At 34.6% G+C, this 21,196-nt stretch overlaps 1 protein-coding gene across 1 annotated transcript in view; it reads left to right on the top strand.

Annotated features, from left to right (window-relative positions):
- Positions 1-486: 486 nt before the first annotated feature.
- LOC143054215 (PHD finger protein 20-like protein 1) overlaps positions 487-21,196 on the top strand; it is a 41,002-nt gene continuing 20,292 nt past the window's right edge. The window contains exons 1-7 of the mRNA XM_076227143.1: positions 487-568; positions 4,264-4,625; positions 6,417-6,582; positions 7,004-7,088; positions 9,408-9,496; positions 10,005-10,200; positions 16,849-17,057. Of these exons, the coding sequence (XP_076083258.1) occupies positions 4,276-4,625; positions 6,417-6,582; positions 7,004-7,088; positions 9,408-9,496; positions 10,005-10,200; positions 16,849-17,057 (1,095 nt within the window). The 5' untranslated portion in view covers positions 487-568; positions 4,264-4,275. The remainder of the gene's footprint in view (positions 569-4,263; positions 4,626-6,416; positions 6,583-7,003; positions 7,089-9,407; positions 9,497-10,004; positions 10,201-16,848; positions 17,058-21,196) is intronic.

Below are 21,196 nucleotides of genomic sequence, written 5' to 3'. Positions count from 1 at the left end.
GAAACCAGGTATATCCTTAATTGTACATGTATCAGCTTTCTACATGCCAATTTTCACCATAGCTTTAAAGCCTTCTAACAAAATAACTGACCATCAAACAGAGGTACTCCAAAACAAAAACCTGGTTTTCTGGAAATCTAAAATTAGTATACTATGGAGCGCATTAATCCTCAATTTTTAATGCAAACTCATAGACAAGTAAATTTTGGCTCAAAATGATCTAGATATATTTCTCTTTCGCCAAAAGTTGCATTTCTGCAAATTTGTTGGTTAGTTTAAGTAAACAAGGACATCAAAAGCACTATTTTGTGTCATAGTAGGGCTACTTTTACATACGTTCTAAATTGGAGGGAGTAATTGGTGGTCTGACACCTAATACGCTTCCGTATTTTTTCGACGGTACGTTGCAATTTATAACTCTTTATATATTCGTTCGGTAATTAGTTACATTACTTAAAGGGATATTCCGAATGATGTTTATATTAATTACAAAACACAAAATGGAGAAAAATGCGTCAAATGTTTGCACCTAGTGAATTTCTGTTAATGTGAACAACTCATATGCTTGGTAAATATAAACTGATAATTAAAATAAGAAATTAGTGTTTTACAGAACTGGAGACATTCAAAGAGGTGACACAGTTGTATTTTATCCTGTCACCGGTTCGACCACGCCGACGCATGGCGGCATGACATGATGTTTTTGTTTACATAAAGTCATATCTCATTTGTATCTGAAGGAGGAAAAGATAATACAAAAAAAAAAAATAAAAATCTATTTATATTATAACTTAAATAATTTGAATGGTAATCGTTCTTCCTGTATTTCTTTTATAATATTCATAAAACTAAAAGATGATGAAAATAAAGAAAGGTTGACAGGGGAAGTAACTCATGAGTCATGATCTTTATAATTACATGTATTTTATATTTTGTTATTTGAACAATATATATGTGATGGACCGTGAAACTCAGATCAGGAGATTGGGAAATTTTGGTTTGGGGTTAAGATCTCAGATCAAGAATGTTTTATATCAACATCAATTTTTATTATGCAGTTAAGCTGCATTATGCGAGCGCCCTCAATTTGTGTTCTACCCAATAAATGCTGAAATACTTGCCATTGTTATTATCTAGCTCGCTACTATGTTATATATAACTAATTGAACACTTTTTTAATACTTTTTATTCTGGATTACAAAAAGTATGACCAGAAAAACCTTAAATGATCGTCCATTTATCCAAAAGTTTTGAAGTTACACATAGGAAGTAGTGCTTATTAAGAATCCTTGTGTAGTTCATTATGACTTGTGCTTTTAGATAAGATGTCAAAGAACAATTGTATGAAATATTTAATCGCCGAAAATCTTTTAAGGCAAGTAGTTTAGATTTCCCAAATGGCAAAAGTCGTAGGGATATTGTTTGTCATCAATACGTAGTACAATTACGTCAGTAGTCTATTATATAATAAGTTCAACTGTTCATGCTGTTGGCAGCAATTTCAAATTAGAAAAAGAAATTTTCGTAGCTTTTCAATTTGGAGGCAGGTGTGCAAATTAGCGGTGGTCCGAGGTCTGCGACCTTCCACTTTTGCAAGCGGAATTTCGACTAGGATAGTTGGTTTCTAGCTACGCCCGACGTAGTCACCTTCCACTTGAAAGAAAATAAGAAATTACTTTGCAAACCTTCTATGCAAGTCACCAAAGTCTCCAATTAAACGAGATAAAAACTTATTTTTATCATTATTATTCATGACAGCGATGTTCATTTTGTTCAACCGCTAGCTTTATACAGAAAATCGCCGACAAATATTGTATAAATTCAAGTAAAATCGTATCTGATTGACAAAAACAACATTGTAAACACATAACAATGGCGGCCGTGAAGACAAAATTTTACAATATCGGATCCGATTCCGGAAGCGGATAAGGATAATTCCGGGTTTGGCGATCATTTACAAAATAAATCAAAGCAGGTGTAAAAATAAATCTATGCATGGTAAATGAATATAAACACTAGAATTGTAAACCAAAAGATATGTAAAAGAAAGAAAAAGCAGAAAAATATTTTACACAGAAACTCAAAATTACTTTTTGACAGATTTTAATTTAAAAATCCAATACAACGTGACAGCTGGCAACAGTATATCTAACAATATACATGTTCATGGTCACAGTCTAAATTTTCTTTATCAGTGATAAATGATGATAATACATGTGAGATGCTTTTAAAGTGTAAACATATTACTGCAATTTCGAAGGGTTATTAGTTTTTCTCAATTTTGAAGGGTCAATTAAAGTAGCTGAAAGTTTCTTTATTTTCACAAATAATGCAACTATATTATATATACCTAAATGTAAGTAAATCATATGCTATATAGGTGGCATTCTTTGGGCCACTCTACCCCTCCTGTTTGATAACTTGGAAACAGTCAAGCTCCCCACCCCTAAACCATAATTATGAGGGACAGATCCAGGATTTTAGGTTAGGAGGGGCACAAACTTAAATTTTCGCCAAGCAGAGCGAGGCTAAAAAAAATTTGAGGTAAAATTATCGGAATATTCTTTATTAAGCTGAGAACAACCCATGCTTTGCAAATTTAAGGGGGGTGCAAGCCCGCAACACCCCCCTGAATCCGCCCCTGCATATATTCAAGTATAGGACAATATAATAAATAAAATTAAATATAGGGGGAGTCCCTGGAGTTACCCCACCCCCTCCTGTTTGAGAACTTGGAAACGGTCGAGATCCACACCCCTTAACCATATATATTCATGTTTGTGACAATATGAAAAATCAAATGAAATATAGGAAGAGTCGCTGGGGTCACCCCACCCTTCCTGTTTTAGAATTTAAAAATGGTCCAGATCCCCACCCCTAAACCATATATATTCATGTATGGGACAATATAACAAATAAGATGAACTATAGGGGGAGTCCCTTGGGTCACCCCACCCCCTCCTGTTTGAGAATTTGAAACCCGTTGGATCGCCACCCTTTAACCATATATTCATGTACGGGACAATATAACAATTCAAATGAAAGATAGGGGGAGTCCCTGAGGTCACTGTACACCCTTCTGTTTGAGAACTTGGAAATGGTCAAGATCCTTACCCCTAAACCATATATACTCATGTACGGGACAATATAACAAATCAAATAAAATATAGGGGAAGTCCCTGTGGTCACCCCAACCCTCCTGTTTGAGAACTTGGAAACGGTTGAGATCCCCACACCAAAACAATATATATTCATGTATGGGCCAATATAACTAATTAAATGAAAAGTCCCTGGGGTCACCCTACCCCTCCTGTTTGAGAACTTGGAAACCAATGAGATCCCCACCCCTAAACCATATATATTCATGTATGGGACAATATAACAAATAAAATGAAATGTAGGGGAAGTCCCTAGGGTCACCCTACCCCCAGTGGCGGATCCAGAAATTTTCATAAGTGGGGGCCCGCTCCAGTCACGCTTCAGTGATTCCCTATATAAGCAACCAATTTTTTTTTTTTACCTTTTTGTGAACTTGAAAACTGTTGAGATCCCCACCCCTAAATTGTATATATTCAAATGTATGGGACTAAATAACAAATCATTTACATTTACTATGGGCAGGTCAGTCAGACCTCACCTTTGATCCCTATTGTAGTGAACATTTGTCTGATTCGTGTCTCATAACTTTTGTATTATAGAACACAAACTCAGTTTTCTTTCCAGGGAAACCAGTCCATAAAATTATTTGCCTTAATAAATAAATCATTAGATAAACATGAATGTATACTATATATGAATGTTTAATGTTGACACAGTTTTCATAATTACGGTTGCCTTGGTTTTTGGTTAACTGCCTTCAGCGCTTTGATTTTAAATGCAATGACATGCAACTCCCTCCAGAGTCATATACTTAGCGTATTCGCCTGACGATATTGGGATATGTGTATTTAGTCAGACGATATATATTATATAACTTTGTCAACACGTTAATTATGAGCTTAAGTAAATCAGTAAATTTCTGTCAAACAGAACTTTTTTCACTTCAGCAACATACAAAGATAGATAACTTGTGTTTGCAATGTTTTGAAGTGAGAAATACAAAAGATGTATGCTACTCCCAGCAAATTGGTACCCATTGTCAGCTGTCTGGGGTTCGTAGACTAAAGGGTTAAAGTATTTATTTTTTATATGTCACTCTGTAAATCTATGATTGATTTAATATCATTGTTCTACAAATGTATATATATTTAATTCATTTCTTAGTGTATTTAAGCCATGGAAGGTGAAATTGAAAACCCAATAGAAGTACCAAGCTCACCCTCACAACCCATTACACCATCTAAAACAACAAAAGACAGAATGGAAGAATTTCCCAGTAGAGCCTCATCAGAATGTAGCAGTAATAAAAGTAGCTCAGAGAAAACTCCACCTCTCAAACATTGTTATGAACCTCGTAGCTCTGTTGTGACTGGAGACCTGTTCCATGATAATGCAAGTACCTGTTCCAGTACATCCTCTACAACCACCTCGTCTGTACCCCCACTTAACAAGAGGTTCCCAAGCAGACAGGGTATTGTATGGAGAAAAGGGGAGAAAATAGAGGCAATGGATTTCATAGAAAAATGGTAATTTAAGCTAAAATAGCCAAAGATTTATATGTTGATTCAACCTTTCAGTTTATGATCTTTTCAAGAAATAAACAAGTTCAAAAATAATTTTAATTATATTGCAAACCATGCATGAAATGTTTCAAAATAATTGAATTTTATTAAGTGGTTTTACAAAATAAACATAATAAAGCTTTACATGCTTAATTGTCACAGAACTGTAATTCTTTAAAAGTTGGATTAGTATGTCAGATTGTTTTGTTGCTTACTGCTTTCTCATTGACCTACGTACACAGCTACTTTTGCATAGGTACTATTTCTGCACTAAAATATGTAGTACTGGAAAATTACTTTTAATATTTAGTGCTATTTCATTACTTTAAATATATTGTAATACTCATCGATCAGGTACCTGTATTTTACAGTACTTGATTTGTACAACATATTTTTGGTACAGAAATAATACCAACAGTGATCACAATATTCCATTTTTGGTGGAAGAAGACCTATGGTGCCAACTTTACAACCGTTACAACCTCCATATGCCGCATCCATTTCTGTGCATTACAATTTCATAACAACTTCCGATTCTTGACACCGATTTTTACACATGATTAAGCATCTGAATCTTTTTATTTGTAAATTAGGATTGAAAAACAAATCACTATCGTAAATATGTACCCTTTTATTTATGTAAATTATTAGATTTCATCTCATCTATATGAAACATTTTTACAGTGGGTTGTTATGTTCTTCCAATGAGGGTTGCCCCTCATTTGGAGTGTTGTTCCCAACCTGTAAAAGGTCCATCTTTGTACATAATTCAAATTGGAAATTTCAACAAGCATCATATATTCTTACACAAGAAAATAAACCCTGGTCTGCTAGCTACATGTTCATCTTTTCTACTGATTTAATAACTAGAATCATGCAAACAGACTTAATAAAAAGGCATGTAAGCTCATCATACAAATATGACACTTTTTCTAGACAATCCAGATCGTGCAAAATACTTCGCTAAAAATTGTAACCTTTAAAATTGTTGTCGCGCACTAAAAACCCTCATGGGAACTTTCAAAAGTTGGCAGGTATGTAACAAGTCTTACTATTTTTATGCCCCATTTATGGGCATTACAAATGTATGTTTTCTGGTCTGTCAGTCCATCCTGCTTCAGGTTAAAGTTTATGGTCGAGGTAGTTTTTGATGAAGTTGAAATCCAATCAGCTTGAAACTTAGTACACATCTGTTCCTTATGATATGATCTTTCTAATTTTTCTGCCAAATTAAAGATTTTACCTAATTTTCACGTTCCACTGAACATAGAAAATGATTGTAGAGATGGGAAATCCATGTACAATTATGACACATTCTTGTTTGAAGAAAAAAAACCTGTCATAACGATAATGAAACAAAGCAGGCTGGGTTAGTGGGGCTGCTTTTATGGTAATTCAAGTTACCTTTTATTCACCTTCTTCCACCTCAGAGCTATCAGCTCTTTGATTGAGAATCGTAACTGAAAGAGATTTGAAATAGACAAACTTTTAAAATGCCGAAAATGTAACTGTGTAACCAAAAAATTGTAGCACTTAAATTTCAAGTACAGATCAAGTACTGTAAAATACAGGTACCTAAATATTGCAATAATTTTAAAGTAACAATATAGTACTGAAAATTAAAATTAAATTTCCAGTACTACAGATTTTTGGTACAGAAAAAGTACCTATGCAAAAGTAGCTGTATACCCAGTGTCAACTTTATTCATGCACCATTTTCATGATGTGTTTATTAAATTGATAAATCTATTTCAGGTACCCAGCAAAGATCATAGAAATAGATGAAGAGGATATCGCTGTACTTGTACATTTTGAAGGATGGAATCAACGTTATGATCAGTGGATGGACATGAGCAGTGAAAAGATACGACCTAAAGCAAGGCATTCTGGGAGAAAAGAAAAGAGAAAATCGCTGAACAATGTAGGATATTTTAAGATTAATATATTTTCGGATTAATGAGCATGAAAAAAATATTGACACTAACATTTTTGTAGACTTACAGATTCAGAGGAGAGAAAGGTATCAAAGCTAGGGACAGTCAAACTCATAAGTTGAAAATCAACTAATAACACCATGGCTGCAAAAGAAGGAGAAATATAGCAGACATGAAATGATATCCAAAAAACAATATAAAAAATGCATAAGACTGATCAACACAAACCCCATTTAAAACTGGATGTGATCTCATTCATGGTTTTGTGTTCAAGCTCTATTAGACATTTAAATTCATGTTACACCTATACTGACAATCCCCATGAAAAATTTGTATCAAACATACATTTTACATATTTGTCATTAATAAAAAATGCATTTTTTTAACATGGTTATGAATTTATTTCAGGAATATAAAGTTGGAGATCAGGTGTATGCTAGGTGGACAGATTGTAAAATGTATCCAGCAAAAATAACAGCAATTCCAGCTGAAGGTAATAGTAGTAATTTAATTGATATGTACATTGGTGTTTGTTCTTTGTAAAGGCTGCAGTGTTCTCCCCAGTGCCTTATAACACCATGATAATGTGATGCCATACAGCTATAATGTGTTGCTGACTGAAAATAGTTTCTTATAGATAGTATTATTGATGTGACACTATAATTCCTAAAAACAAGAAGGTATTTCATGATATCCTGTTAACCCGGATGCTATAAGAAATTTTTTATATGTCTTGTCTTTAATACTTGAAATTTATTTTAAGTAGAATGAAATATTGTAAAGTAATCAGGATATGTGGTTGATTCCTGAAGCTAGTAAAGGTAAAGATAGAAACTTCATAGTATTTGTACAAATAATTTTAATAGTTGTATGTGATTAAATATTGAGAAATCGAGTATTGGGAATAATAATAGTAAACACCTCATCTTGTAATTATACCCCACGCAACGAAGTTGCGGAGGGTATAATGTTTTTGACCCGTCTGTCCGTCCGTCCGTCCGTCCGTCAGTCCGTCAGTCCATCAGTCCTGTTTCTTGTCATCGCAACTCCTCTCAAACCACACAACAGAATTTCACGAAACCTTTTCAGATAATAAGGACATACTATGTAGTTGTGCATATCGACGGGAAATTGCGATTCAATTTTTTTTCTAGGAGTTACGCCCCTTTGAACTTATTTACTTTAAGGTACTACTGCAACAGTTTGTCATCGCAACTCCTCTCAAACCACACAACAGAATTTCACAAAACCTTTTCAGATAATAAGGACATACTATGTAGTTGTGCATATCGACAGGAAATTGCAATTCAATTTTTTTTCTAGGAGTTACGCCCCTTTGAACTTATTTACTTTAATGTACTACTGCAACAGTTTGTCATCGCAACTCCTCTCAAACCACACAACAGAATTTAACGAAACCTTTTCAGATAATAAGGACATACTATGTAGTTGTGCATATTGACGGGAAATTGCGATTCAATTTTTTTTCTAGGAGTTACGCCCCTTTGAACTTATTTACTTTAAGGTACTACTGCAACAGTTTGTCATCGCAACTCCTCTCAAACCACACAACAGAATTTCACGAAACCTTTTCAGATAATTAGGACATACTATGTAGTTGTGCATATCGACGGGAAATTGCAATTCAATTTTTTTTCTAGGAGTTACGCCCCTTTGAACTTATTTACTTTAATGTACTACTGCAACAGTTTGTCATCGCAACTCCTCTCAAACCACACAACAGAATTTCACGAAACCTTTTCAGATAATAAGGACATACTATGTAGTTGTGCATATCGACGGGAAATTGCGATTCAATTTTTTTTCTAGGAGTTACGCCCCTTTGAACTTATTTACTTAATGTACTACTGCAACAGTTTGTCATCGCAACTCCTCTCAAACCACACAACAGAATTTCACGAAATCTTTTTATATGAAAAGGACATATTATGTAGTTGTGCATATCGACGGGAAATTACGATTCAATTTTATTTCTAGGAGTTACGCCCCTTTGAACTTATTTGCTTCAATGTACTACTGCAACAGTTTGTCATCGCAACTCCTCTGAAACTACACAACAGAATTTCATGAAACCTTTTCAGATAATAAGGACATACTATGTAGTTGTGCATATCGACGGGAAATTACGATTCAATTTTATTTCTAGGAGTTACGCCCCTTTGAACTTATTTGCTTCAATGTACTTCTGCAACAGTTTGTCATCTCAACTCCTCTGAAAACACACAACAGAATTTCATGAAATTTTGTAGATAATATTAAGGACATACTATGTAGATGTGTATATTGACAGGAAATTATTATTCAATATTTTTTCTTATACAATTTTTTTTTCTTGTACTTATTTAATTTCTCCAATGACAATGTGGGGACGTGGGGTATGTGAGCGTGCTCACTAAGGTTCTTTAATTTTAACTAATTCTGTCCAAATAACACTGGTGTACAGTGTATCTGCTTTATTTGTATAAATGATGGGTTTTAAATATATTTAAAAAGTAAAAAATCAGTTATATAATAATTGATTTGGGAATGTACATGAGACAGGTACACCTTTGGGCGGCTGCCAAACAGTGACAGTGCATTTACTCATTAACCATTAAACCAAAGTTTTTCAAATTTTAATGTTATTACTGATGACAAAATGGAGGTCAAGTTCAATGTTGACGATTTTCACTTTCGCCATTCAGGAGTTATGGTCCTTGTGATAATGAAAAATAAAGGTAAAAAATCTGACAGTCTCTTTAAGGTAATAAAAATATGTATCAATATTTAATGGACTTAATTCTTGTTACAGATACCTTTGAGGTTATTTTCTACGATGGTTTCAAGAAAGTTGTACAAGGGATGAACGTAAAACCAATGCCACCTGAGCTGAAACAACAGGTTAGGAAAATAAAGAGATGCAGTACTGTATGCTCACCTAGTATGTAGGGGTATTGGTATTTGCTCACCATAATTAATGGCATCGTTTTGCCAAAGTCAGCACATAATCCTATAGAAAATTGTAATTTGTTTAGCATTTGAATTCATGTGTTAACAATTGTACCCTTTCAAATTGGTATCCCTTGAATAATAAGGAATACACAGTAATTGAAATTTATTGCTATTTCCAAAATTTTTCTTCAATCTAACAGACGGATAATTTCCTTTCTCAGCACAGTAGAGTGAAAAATTATTGCTAGAAACTAAGGGTGCAGGTGGCTGTTGTCACTGAGATTTACGTTGTCATAGGTAAAATAGCAATAAACAGATTATCATTGGTCATCTCATCTCGATTGCTTTACTTACTTTCGCTGTACTGGCTCAAGCTAGAAAATTAATCTTATTGAGATAACCAACAATAATCTATAAATCCACAGTAATTGAAACACATACTTTGTTTGTTTGTCAGAAAATAGAAATAGTCCATGTGTTGCCTAAAGATACGAGAAAAAGATCATCAACAGACAATGAAGAAGGCAGGAAGAGACTGTCAACAGAGAGTGAAGATGGTAAACACAGACTCTCAATGGAGGGTGAAGATGGCAAAACAAGACTATCAACAGATATTGGAGAAGTTAAAATAGAACCTCTGACAGAAAGTGAAGGTATATATGTAGGACTCTAAAGTGCGATGGTACTCTAAAGTGCGATGGTCACGCTAAAGTGCAATGGTCTACGCTAAAGTACGATGGTGTCTCACGCTAAAGTGCGATGGTTGTTTTGTTTTGCTAATGCACGATGGTTTATCATGCAATGGATTATAGGTTAGGGGATTAAAGTGCATGGATTTAAAAAATAAAATAGTATTTTTTTTGCAAAAGCTAGTATATAACATATGCTAAGGTATAACATATGTGATAGGCTTGGTTATAATTTACCGACAGGTTTAATTTAAGTGATTGTTTCTAAATTTAAAAGACCAACCACGTAATAATTACTAAAAAAAAGTCATTTAGGTGTCAAAAAATACTGTATGTCCTGTTAAATGACTTTTTCAACAACTCGGGCACATTGATATTGTGATAACTTGTGTAGAATGCCGTATACACAGTCTATCACTACTATGACCTTACCGTCGTCACATAAGTTACAAATACCTCTATTTTACCGACGTTAATTTTCAATAAAATTGACATTATTTTAACGGGACCCTAAGTAGACTGCAACGTAAACAATGATTGTATCTGTTCGTTTCGAATAGAAGCAGGATACAGGAAACAGGATACCACTGCGTATACTATTTTGTATCTATATAGAAATGTTGTCAAAGGACTATGCTGCTCAAGACACAAGTCCTTCTTCCAGCACCCGAAAATAAACACCTTTGTTTTATCCGACTAAGGTTTGAAATTAAGTCAAGCACATTCCGGTTTAAAAGTTGTTAATCAAATATTCGTGATGTATCTTCCGGCATGTACATATTTTTTTGGTTTGTATACACGACTGTTAACGTCATAATCAAACTACGTTTTTACATCTATACTTTCGCGGACCATCGGACTTTAGCGTATGTAAGCATCGCACTTTAGCGTAGACAATCGCACTTTAGCGTGATCATCGTACTTTAGCGCCCCCATCGCACTTTAGAGTCCTACATATATGTATGTTCTATATCTTCCTCCTGTATTAGGGGCACCACCATGGGTTATGGTGAAAAGATGGACATTTAACACACTGTATTGATACAGGTTTAATGTGAGCATTTGCCTACCCAGTTTCTCAGCCGTGACGTGACAAGTCTTACTACCAGGACTGGGTTGCACAAACGTCTATTAAAGTTAATAGTCTATTAAAAGTACATTTTAATTTAATAGTCTATTACATGTATTGCACAAAATTTAATTAACGTTAATAGTCTATTAACTCACTATCAAATTTAATTGAACGAAGGAGCGCTATTAAGTCCTTAATTGTACATTTAAAATGGATGCCATGCAAGTGCTTGGATTACTTCAATCTTGTACCTCAAAATCAGCCGAAGAATACCGTGACAGGCTTCTCAACTCGATGATTTGACGTGATATCCCACATTGTATGATTTCGTCACAAAAAGAATTGTTTTTGTTATTATTTAGATAATAATAGAAAGAAAAGATAAAAATTGATAAGTTTTTGAAGCATAAATGAAGATATAATTGTAATTCTAGTATGATTAACCATTTTCATTATGAATCTATTAGGGAAACAATGGTTTTATTTTCAATACGGCCAAGTGTCATTAAACTGAAGAAAAAACTTTTGCCCTCATCCTTGGAAGTATGCTTTGTTCAAACTGAAATATATTTCTTAGTATAAAATCCATTCTCCAAAGAAGGCATGCATGGACGAAAGCATTGGACATTTGAAAACCTTTTATAACAGGGGTGAAGAATGTGCAATCTCCGTTGACGCTTTGATAAAGAGTGCTTTCTTTCACGTCCGCATTTCTGTTAAGTATGGCATGCCGAGTTAACATTTTAATGATTACTACAGATTGGAGTAAATGAATAACAGAACAGTGCACAATAACATACAATAACATACATTGTTATTCGTAGGAGATAAAAGAAACTACGTGATAGTTTTGATCTTTTTTTTTTATTTAAGATGGCATGGTGTATATTGTCCATAATATTTATATCCAATACATATTTAACAATTTTTTTTTGCAACTGAAAACTGTAATGAAGATGAAACAAAACTATCCGACACTTTGGTATCTTGGATATAAACTTAAAATAAATATCTGATATTCACATGGGATAGGGTTCATAATAACAGAAATAATTGGACTTATTTGGGGTTGCCCAGATATTCCGAAACATCATTATTCCGACACCCCACTGTTCCGACACCCCAATAGGCCGACAAAGGTTAATAACTGCAGTTAGAGAAAATATACTTCATCAGTAGAGCTTCACGAGGGTGTGGATGTGGATTTACAGAATAGAGAATAATGAGGTGTTTAAATATTAAGATTAGAGAATAATTGGCAAAAAGTATAAAGAATACAGATAGGAATTAACGACCCCCTCCTCCGCAATCCAGACACCCCTTCATAAAATAGTTGGCACTGTCACAGGAAGGTTCCAGTTTTTATTATTTCGATTTACCAGCATTTTTTGCTGTTGTAAACTTGTTCTTACAGATTCCTCATATGCATAGACCGCGGTAAATTTTACAAAGTTCTATTTGGTTTAACACTGTCTTTAGAGTTCAATGTATTAACTTTAAATAATTCACTCTTGAATTAAGTAGTGTATATAAACAAACTAAACTAATGTTCTTTTCAAAATAATTCTGTAATGCGCGGATACACCGGACTGAATCGTGCGATAACAATATATTCATTGATTGGGTCAATGGAAGGCGTCCCAGAAAAAAAATAAAATAGCCTTGCCAGACGTCAAAATTATTTGGACTAGGTCAATATTATAATATTGTCAATGATTTTACTAGTCTTTGCTATGCAATAACAAATATGGCAGTTTTAAATTACAGCCATAGTTTTTCTTCATAAAATTCTACATCCAGCAGATCGATATTGGTGTCAACATTGAAAATTAATACACATTTTCCCTGAAATACGATGTATAAACGAAAAATGTGTAAATGTAATCTCCATTGACGTTTTGATAAAGAGTGCTTTCTTTCACGTCTGCATTTCTATTAAGTTGCTTTCTTTCACGTCTGCATTTCTATTAAGTACGGCATGCCAAGAAAACATTTTAATGATTACTACCGATAAGATTTTTGAAACACAAATAACAGAACAGTGCACAATACCATACATTGTTATTCGTAGGACATAAAGAGAAACTACGTGATAATTTTTATATATTACACAGTGAATTAATTTAGTTTTTTTTTTAAAATAAAGATGGCATAGCGTATATTGTCCATAATATTTATAACCAATAATACATATCTAACATTTTTCAAACTTCAAACAAATATCTGATATTGACATGGGATAGGGTTCATAATAACATAAACAATTATTGGACTTTTGGGAATCGCGCAGATATTCCAACACCCCACTGGTCCAACACCCCAATAGTCCTGCAAAGGTTAATAACTGCCGCAACAGAAAATATATCGTCTTGGTACCTGTTTTGACGCGGACCAGAAATGACGCACCAATTTAGTTTTGGGTTTTATATTTCTAAACAAAAGCTGTGACGTCATCGATAATTACCATTCATAACATGATGGTGAAGGTCATATGACTACAACATAGATGCCTCAAACTCTGTCCAGAAATGTTATTATTGCTTGAATTAGTAAAGATAATGCAATTTCCTCCATTTTATTAAGGTAAAAAACAGTCGACCCTTCCCAGAATGATTATCAGTCCTAAATCCACTTTGGCCGGCAAAAGTATGTAAGCACATGCTTCCCCAGTTTGTGTTTTTCAAATCATATGACTGTCATGTGACATAGTTTTACATTTAAGCGGGAATCACTGTAGAACAAATGATCGTCGCTTATATAATTTTCTATTGTTTATCGATTTTTTTCATTCATTGTACGAAGTATACATTGATAAATGTTTTAATGTCAATGTTGTTTTATGAATGCAATTACTTCTTATTTTCAAGTATATGGAATATATATGTCACTTTGATAAATTTTGAACAATTTTATATAAAATTTGAAATAAAATATAGGTTACAATTAAATTAATGAAAAAAATTGTGTTGCTATCAACATGATCATAAAAGTGACTGTAAATGTCAACATTTGTTATTAAAATTAAATTTGTTGAATAGTGTTAACTTTAAATTAACTGGATTGAAGCAATTTTTCGAACACCAGGTACACTGCAAGTGGTTTTTACTGGTTTGTTTATAGTGCGTCATTACTGGTACCCATCATAAGTTGACAGTCTGTTTGTAATGTTAGCAAACATGATTTTTATTGCTTTTACTGTTTCAAAAATCAACTGTTTAATGATTGAAATACATTAACAAGTGATCAATCTTTCATTCTATTCCGTGTTTCTTTTTCTTTTAAATGGTAGATTAAATGCAGAGACAAACACAACGTTAGGTGCGTCATTACTGGTTCCTCGGGGATACTTTATGCGTAAAGCTTCATGAGGGTGTTGATGTGGATTTACAGAATAGAGAATAATGAGGGGGGGGGGGGGGGGGGGGTAAAGAATAGAGAAAAATGAGGTCCTAAAATAATGGGCAAAAAGTATAAAAAATAGAGAAAATGGCAAACATTTTAAAGAATACAGATATGAAAGACCCCTCCTCCCCAATCCAGACACCCCTTGGTAGAATAATTGTTGACATGGTATTTGAACTATTCGTTCTAATATCACAGAAACAGATTGTAGCATGCCACCTATCGGGTATAACTATCAAAGAAGTACCATGACCATATGCATATAAAGAACTTTGCAAGTTTTGGTTTAAGAAAATGGGAACACATTCTACTAAAAAAAATATGTCATCAGCAGTGCAGTCTCTCTTCAGAAAGAAAAATGTTCACGTGATCAGGGAACGACCATTTAACTTCAAGGGGAATGTTTTTTTTCCTAAAAAATTAAAGGTAGTTTAGCAAGCTCTAGATTCTATTTTCATCTTGTATCTTACAAATAGTAAGCCTGTCTGATGCAAAAGGGAAATTACAAAGTAAATTCTTTTATTAATCTGTAACTCCTGGGCAGGAACCTTACTCAAATAATCCTTTTTATTCCTTATTTCTTCTTTCTCTTTGTAAAGGAAAAAAAAAGAGGCGTTATCAAAGTCAGGAAGGTAATAAAGGAAGAATATTCAATATGCTTTCCGCTGATTCTTTATTGTTCGTAAATTGCTTGCCTATTGTACTGTGGATAGCTATATATAGATAGTTGTATTCTATTCAAGATTTTTCCTATTGTACTGGGGATAGTTGTATTTTATTCAAGATTTTGCCTCTATATTGCTACATGCATAGTATTGTAATTTTGTATCCTTGCAGAAAATTGACATTTTGAAAATAAAATTCCAGGATATAGTAATATTCTGGATGACTTTTATGTAAATTTAAAGCTCAAATTTTTACATTTATATAAATATTCCAATGGCATAAAAAAGAGAGAAAAAAGCACTCTGCAGAAATTATGTATGCTTAGGCAACAATTAATAAATGATTGTTTTCTGTAGATTCCAATTGTGTGAAAGATCATTTTTCAAGATTTTGAAAAAAGCAAATAAACTTTAAATAAAAACAAAAAAAATCCCTGCCCCCTTTTATTATGTCAGGTGACAGGAAATAGACTTATATAAACAAGAAGATGTGGTATGATTGCCAATGAGACAACTTTCCACATGTACTAGAGACCAAATGACACAGAAATTAACAACTACAGATTACTGTACGGCCTTCAACAATATGCAAAGCCCGTACAACATAGTCGGATATAAAAGTCCACGAAATGACAAATGCTCTGTTGCTTGATTAAGTTTCCAAATCTAGCAATTGTTGTCATTCACATAAAGCTTGTGAAACTATTTCGTTAATAAAACTATACATGGTTATTCATAATTTGCAATTAAATGATTGATAAAAGATTAGATATTGCTACATATATTTGCTGTACTTGAGAAAAATATTTGCTTTGCTTTTTGTATGAATTTTTAATTGGCCTGTACATTTTTGATTTTTGCTGAAGTACTTTAAAAGTTTTGGTTATATAGATTAATCTCAATGGATGGAGGGTTAGGGAAAAAATATACTGGAAATAATAATATTGATTGCATTTATTTTTATGATTGTTCAACAATGTATAATAATGTATAGAATACAAGATTCATTATTGAGATTTTAAGAGATACTGCATACAAATAGTGCTACACATGTATCAAATTTTTGAAATGCAGTATTTAAATGTTTGAAATGCAGAATATTAACTTTTCTGTGCATCATTGTTGACTTTTATATTAATACCAAACAAGTTACATTTGAGCAGGGCTGAAAGAATAGATTAAGTTGTATTTTCGAAACAAAGTGTCATTTTGGACCAACCATATATCAATATGAAATAATTTATCAAAATTTGATATGGGAATTTTTGTTCTTGTGACATGTTTTTTGGAATCTGGAGTCAGTTTTAAATAAAAAATGATGACTAAGATCATTATGAAGATTTATCGTAAGTTTACCGGATTGTTCATGACTTACGACCAATCTTAGTCGTAAGTTTTTTTGTGAAACCAACTCCTGCATTATACATGTAATTTGTGAATGAAATTGAATTTTCTGAATATTCTTCCTTTTAGCTGCACCCTCTGGATTTGAAATTGAAGCTGCTCCTGTTGTTCCTTTGGCAGAAGGACCAGTGGCTAAAAGAGCTAAGAGAGAAAGAAATCCTGAAACCAGGAGAAAAGCTATGGCCAAGAAAAGACAAAGAATGTTTATATCAGGGTCGTTATTTGTCAGCAGACGAAGACCTAAACCTAAGCCAAAGAAGTCACCGGTTAAACGTGGGGTAATTGATAATTAGAACTATCTCATAAAAACCTAAGCCAAAGAAGTCACCCGTTAAACGTGGGGTAATTGATAATTAGAACTATCTCATAAAAACCTAAACCAAAGAAGTCACCCGTTAAACATGGGGTAATTAATAATTAGAAGTTCCTGATAAAACATGGGTCAAGATACCCTACAAACTAAAACATGGTTAGACATGGGGTAATTGTTAATTAGAAGTTACTCATAAAACGTGGGTTAAAAAGTTCCTGCCATCTAAAACTGTTTATGTCCACCATTTTTGTTATTAAAATTGTGTAGGGCACCCTTAATTCTTCTCAAAACTGTTACCTGATTTAAAGATTTAATGTTAACACCAACTGATATGTATCAAAATCAAATGTATGCTGAGCCTGACTCAGCTAGTATAACCATGGGACTGTATCGCAATCTCGGCAAATTATAAAGAATAACAACTTGTGTTTGAAGATTGTAGATTATAATTCCACCAGAAATGACACAGGAGTTTTTACAGAGCGTGTATTGTTTGGTAAACTGAAAGAAATAAAAATACAATATTTACAATATGTACGAAAGAAATATATGAATGTTCAATGCAGTAATAATATCAAGTCAAAAACGAAAGTAGAATTCTCAGTTCAATTCATAGAAATAAACAATTACAGTTCGTATTTGTTGAATAAACGTGGAATCCAAGTTAACGGAATTAACGGTATATATATTTAACAGTTTATAATTGATTTGAAACGTACTTGACGGTGATTTGTCACAATATCCACAGGAGTCGTTTTGTCGTGGCATCCATTTGCAATAGACAGGTGAGGAAGAGAAAGTAAGCACTAGTGAAAATACGGACAAGTCCAAATTATTTCCGGAAAATATGGATGTCTGAAAATTTAATCCAATAGACTATACAGTTAATATAATTGCGAAAGTGAATCAGAATACTCCCCGTCTGAAATCTACCTGATATCACTATTCCATAACACATATGAATGTCACTATATGAATCCAAAAATATATACATATAATTACACAGGGTTGTTCTCTATGAGAAGAATCATGTCCACGATAGGGCGTGTGTAGGTTGTGGCTTTTCCATTAACGATTACTCGCACTTCTGCTTTTCGGACATGTTCGTCTGAGCTTTTTAATGAGTTCACTATAATTCCAACGGGCCATTGAGTACGGCAAAGGTTTTTGTCCTTTAGAAGAATGACGTCTCCATCGATGAGATCACGGCGATCTTCGGTCCATTTTCGTCGTTGTTGTAGTAACGGCAGGTATTCCTTCCTCCAACGGGACCAGAAAACACTGGCCAGAGCCTGCACTCGTCTCCATTCGGCTAGACAGAGATCTCGTTTGTCGAATTCCCCAAGATGGTCTGAAGTGAAAACGTAGTTGGTTTTCTGTGTCAATAACATAGCCGGAGTTAATATTAACGGATTCTCTGGATCTGTTGACACCGGTACCAGAGGTCTAGAGTTCACTATTGCTGAAACTTCTGCCATTAGTGTGTTAAGCACGTCATGTGTTAGACTTCTTCCGGCTGCGTTAAGAAGCATAGAATCAAGAATTCTTCTGGTGATACCAATCATTCTTTCCCAGGCTCCACCCATGTGGGACGAATGCGGCGGATTGAAGATCCAAGTTGTACCAGAATTGTACAGAAAGTTCTTGAAGGGTCCATCTTCAACGTTGATTGAGTCAATCTTTAAATCGTCGATTGCTCCGATAAAGTTTGTTCCACGGTCAGATCGGAAAATCTTAACTTGGCCTCTTATAGCGGCAAATCTCCTGACAGCGTTTATGAAGGCTGAAGAACTCATTTCCTCGATTAATTCGATGTGAATAGCTCTTGTCACTAAGCATGTGAATAAAATTGCCCAACGTTTTGAGTTGGCGTATCCACCACATGTTTTACGTGAAACAATTGTCCAGGGTCCAAAGGTGTCTATTCCAACGTTAGTAAAAGGAGGTGAAGGTTCAAGACGGTCCTCTGGCAATTCAGACATGATTTGATACTCGGTTTTTCCTCTGAGTTTGCGGCATATCACACATTTGTGAATAATAGATGAGATCAAGCGTTTTGCTCCTACGATCCAAAATCCTGCGGATCGAATCGCTCCATCTGTGAAATGGCGACCTTGATGTTTTATCTTATTGTGGAAGTGTCGAACTAATAATGTCGCTATATGATGGCGTCCAGGGACGATCAATGGTTTCTTTTCACGGAGGTGTAAGTCAGATTTTACAATACGGCCTCCAACTCGTAATAGTCCTCGTTCATCCAAAAACGGATTAAGGTTAGCTATCGAGCTCCGCTTGTTAATTTGTTCCCGACGTTTTATACAATCTATTTCATCTCCATAAACTTCGTGTTGTGCAGATATTAAGATGAAATTTTCGGCATCCGAAAAACTATCCAGAGAAGTCATTGATGATACCTGTTTTGACCCGTGTAAACGGGAGAAACGTTCCAAAAAGGCTATCGCTCGCACAAGTGATGTCCAGTTGGAGAATCGATTGAATCTATCAGTTCCGATACCTTTATGCTCAGGTGTGGAAAATGTTTTTGCAACATTAACAGTTGCACGGATTTCTCCATCTTCTTGTGGATCTATTAGCTGGTATATATCCTCAGAATTCTTCTGTTCTGAGGAAAGAAGTTGTTTTGGTCCTAATAACCATTCGCTGCTGTGAATTTCATGGGCTGGTACGGACCTTGTTCCCGAGTCTGCGGGATTACGGTGAGTTGGTACATAATTCCATTGACTTGGAGAGCTAAATTTTCTTATTTTCTCTACTCGATTGGCGACATAGATGAAGAACCTTCTTGTCTCGTTACTTATGTAGCCTAGGACTACTTTACTGTCTGTGTAGAATTTTACAGTGTCTATATGTAAATCTAAATTATCCATGATGGTCTGTGTTATCTCGACTGCTAAGACTGCAGCAGATAGTTCAAGACGTGGAATAGTATGACTACTTGTTGGTGCAACTTTAGCTTTCCCAAGAATGAAACCTATGTTTGGTTCACCACTACTGTCGGTCGTGCGTAGATATGCAACAGCTGCTATAGCTTTTTCTGATGCATCGGAGAATACATGTAACTCCTTTGTGGCAGTTTTACTGAGATACGGCACATAGGTACGTGGAATGCGCAGTGTTTCGATAGCTATTAAAGTATCTCTCCAAGATTTCCACTCATCGGCTGTCTCATCAGTGAGAGGTTGGTCCCAATCGACGGTTTCTGATACTATTTTCCTCAATAGGAGTTTCCCTTGTATAATCACCGGAGCCAAAAATCCCAGAGGATCGTAGAGACTGTTTATCGTTGATAAAATTCCTCTCCGAGTGATCGGTTTGTTTTCTGATGATAATTGAAATAAGAAGTTATCAGTGTTTACGTCCCAGCTGAGACCAAGACTACGTTGTAGGGGTTTGCTGTCGCATTCTAAGTCTAAATCTTTAAGATTTGAAGCCAAATCACTGGCATGAAATGCAGACATAACTTCCGCGCAATTAGAGGCAAACTTGTGAAGACGTAAGTTTCCATATTTTGCTAATGCTTGCTGTGTATCCTTCATGAGCTTAACAGCTTCCTCCTTAGTAGGACATGACGTTAGACCGTCGTCAACATAGAAGTCTCTTGTAACAAAGTTAGTCACATGACTGCCAAACTCTAGTTCTGATGCTTGAGCTGCTTTTCTGAGTCCAAGCGTAGCAACAGCAGGTGACGGACTATTCCCGAAAACATGAACTCTCATGCGGTATTCGACAAGGTTCTTCTGTAGGTCATTGTCTTTATGCCATAAAAATCTCAGGTAATTACGGTGGTCTTTTCTGACAACGAAGCAGTGAAACATGTGTTGAACGTCTGCAGTTACTGCGATCATTTCTTTCCTGAAACGCAGCAGTACTCCCAATAGATCGTTGGTCAAGTCTGGACCTGTAAGCAGGACGCTGTTAAGTGAAACTCCGTTACATTTGGCGGAAGAATCAAACACACCTCTTATCTGATCGGGTTTCTTCGGATGATAAACACCAAACAATGGCAAATACCAGCACTCCTCATGTTCGTGCAATGGTGGAGCGAGCTCTGCATGATTATTGTCTAGGATCTTACTCATAAAA

Source organism: Mytilus galloprovincialis, chromosome 12 (assembly GCF_965363235.1).
Source record: "Mytilus galloprovincialis chromosome 12, xbMytGall1.hap1.1, whole genome shotgun sequence".
Taxonomy (NCBI): Eukaryota; Metazoa; Mollusca; class Bivalvia; order Mytilida; family Mytilidae; genus Mytilus; species Mytilus galloprovincialis.
Note: the sequence above shows the minus strand (reverse complement) of the source record. Positions and strands in the feature narration are given on the sequence as shown.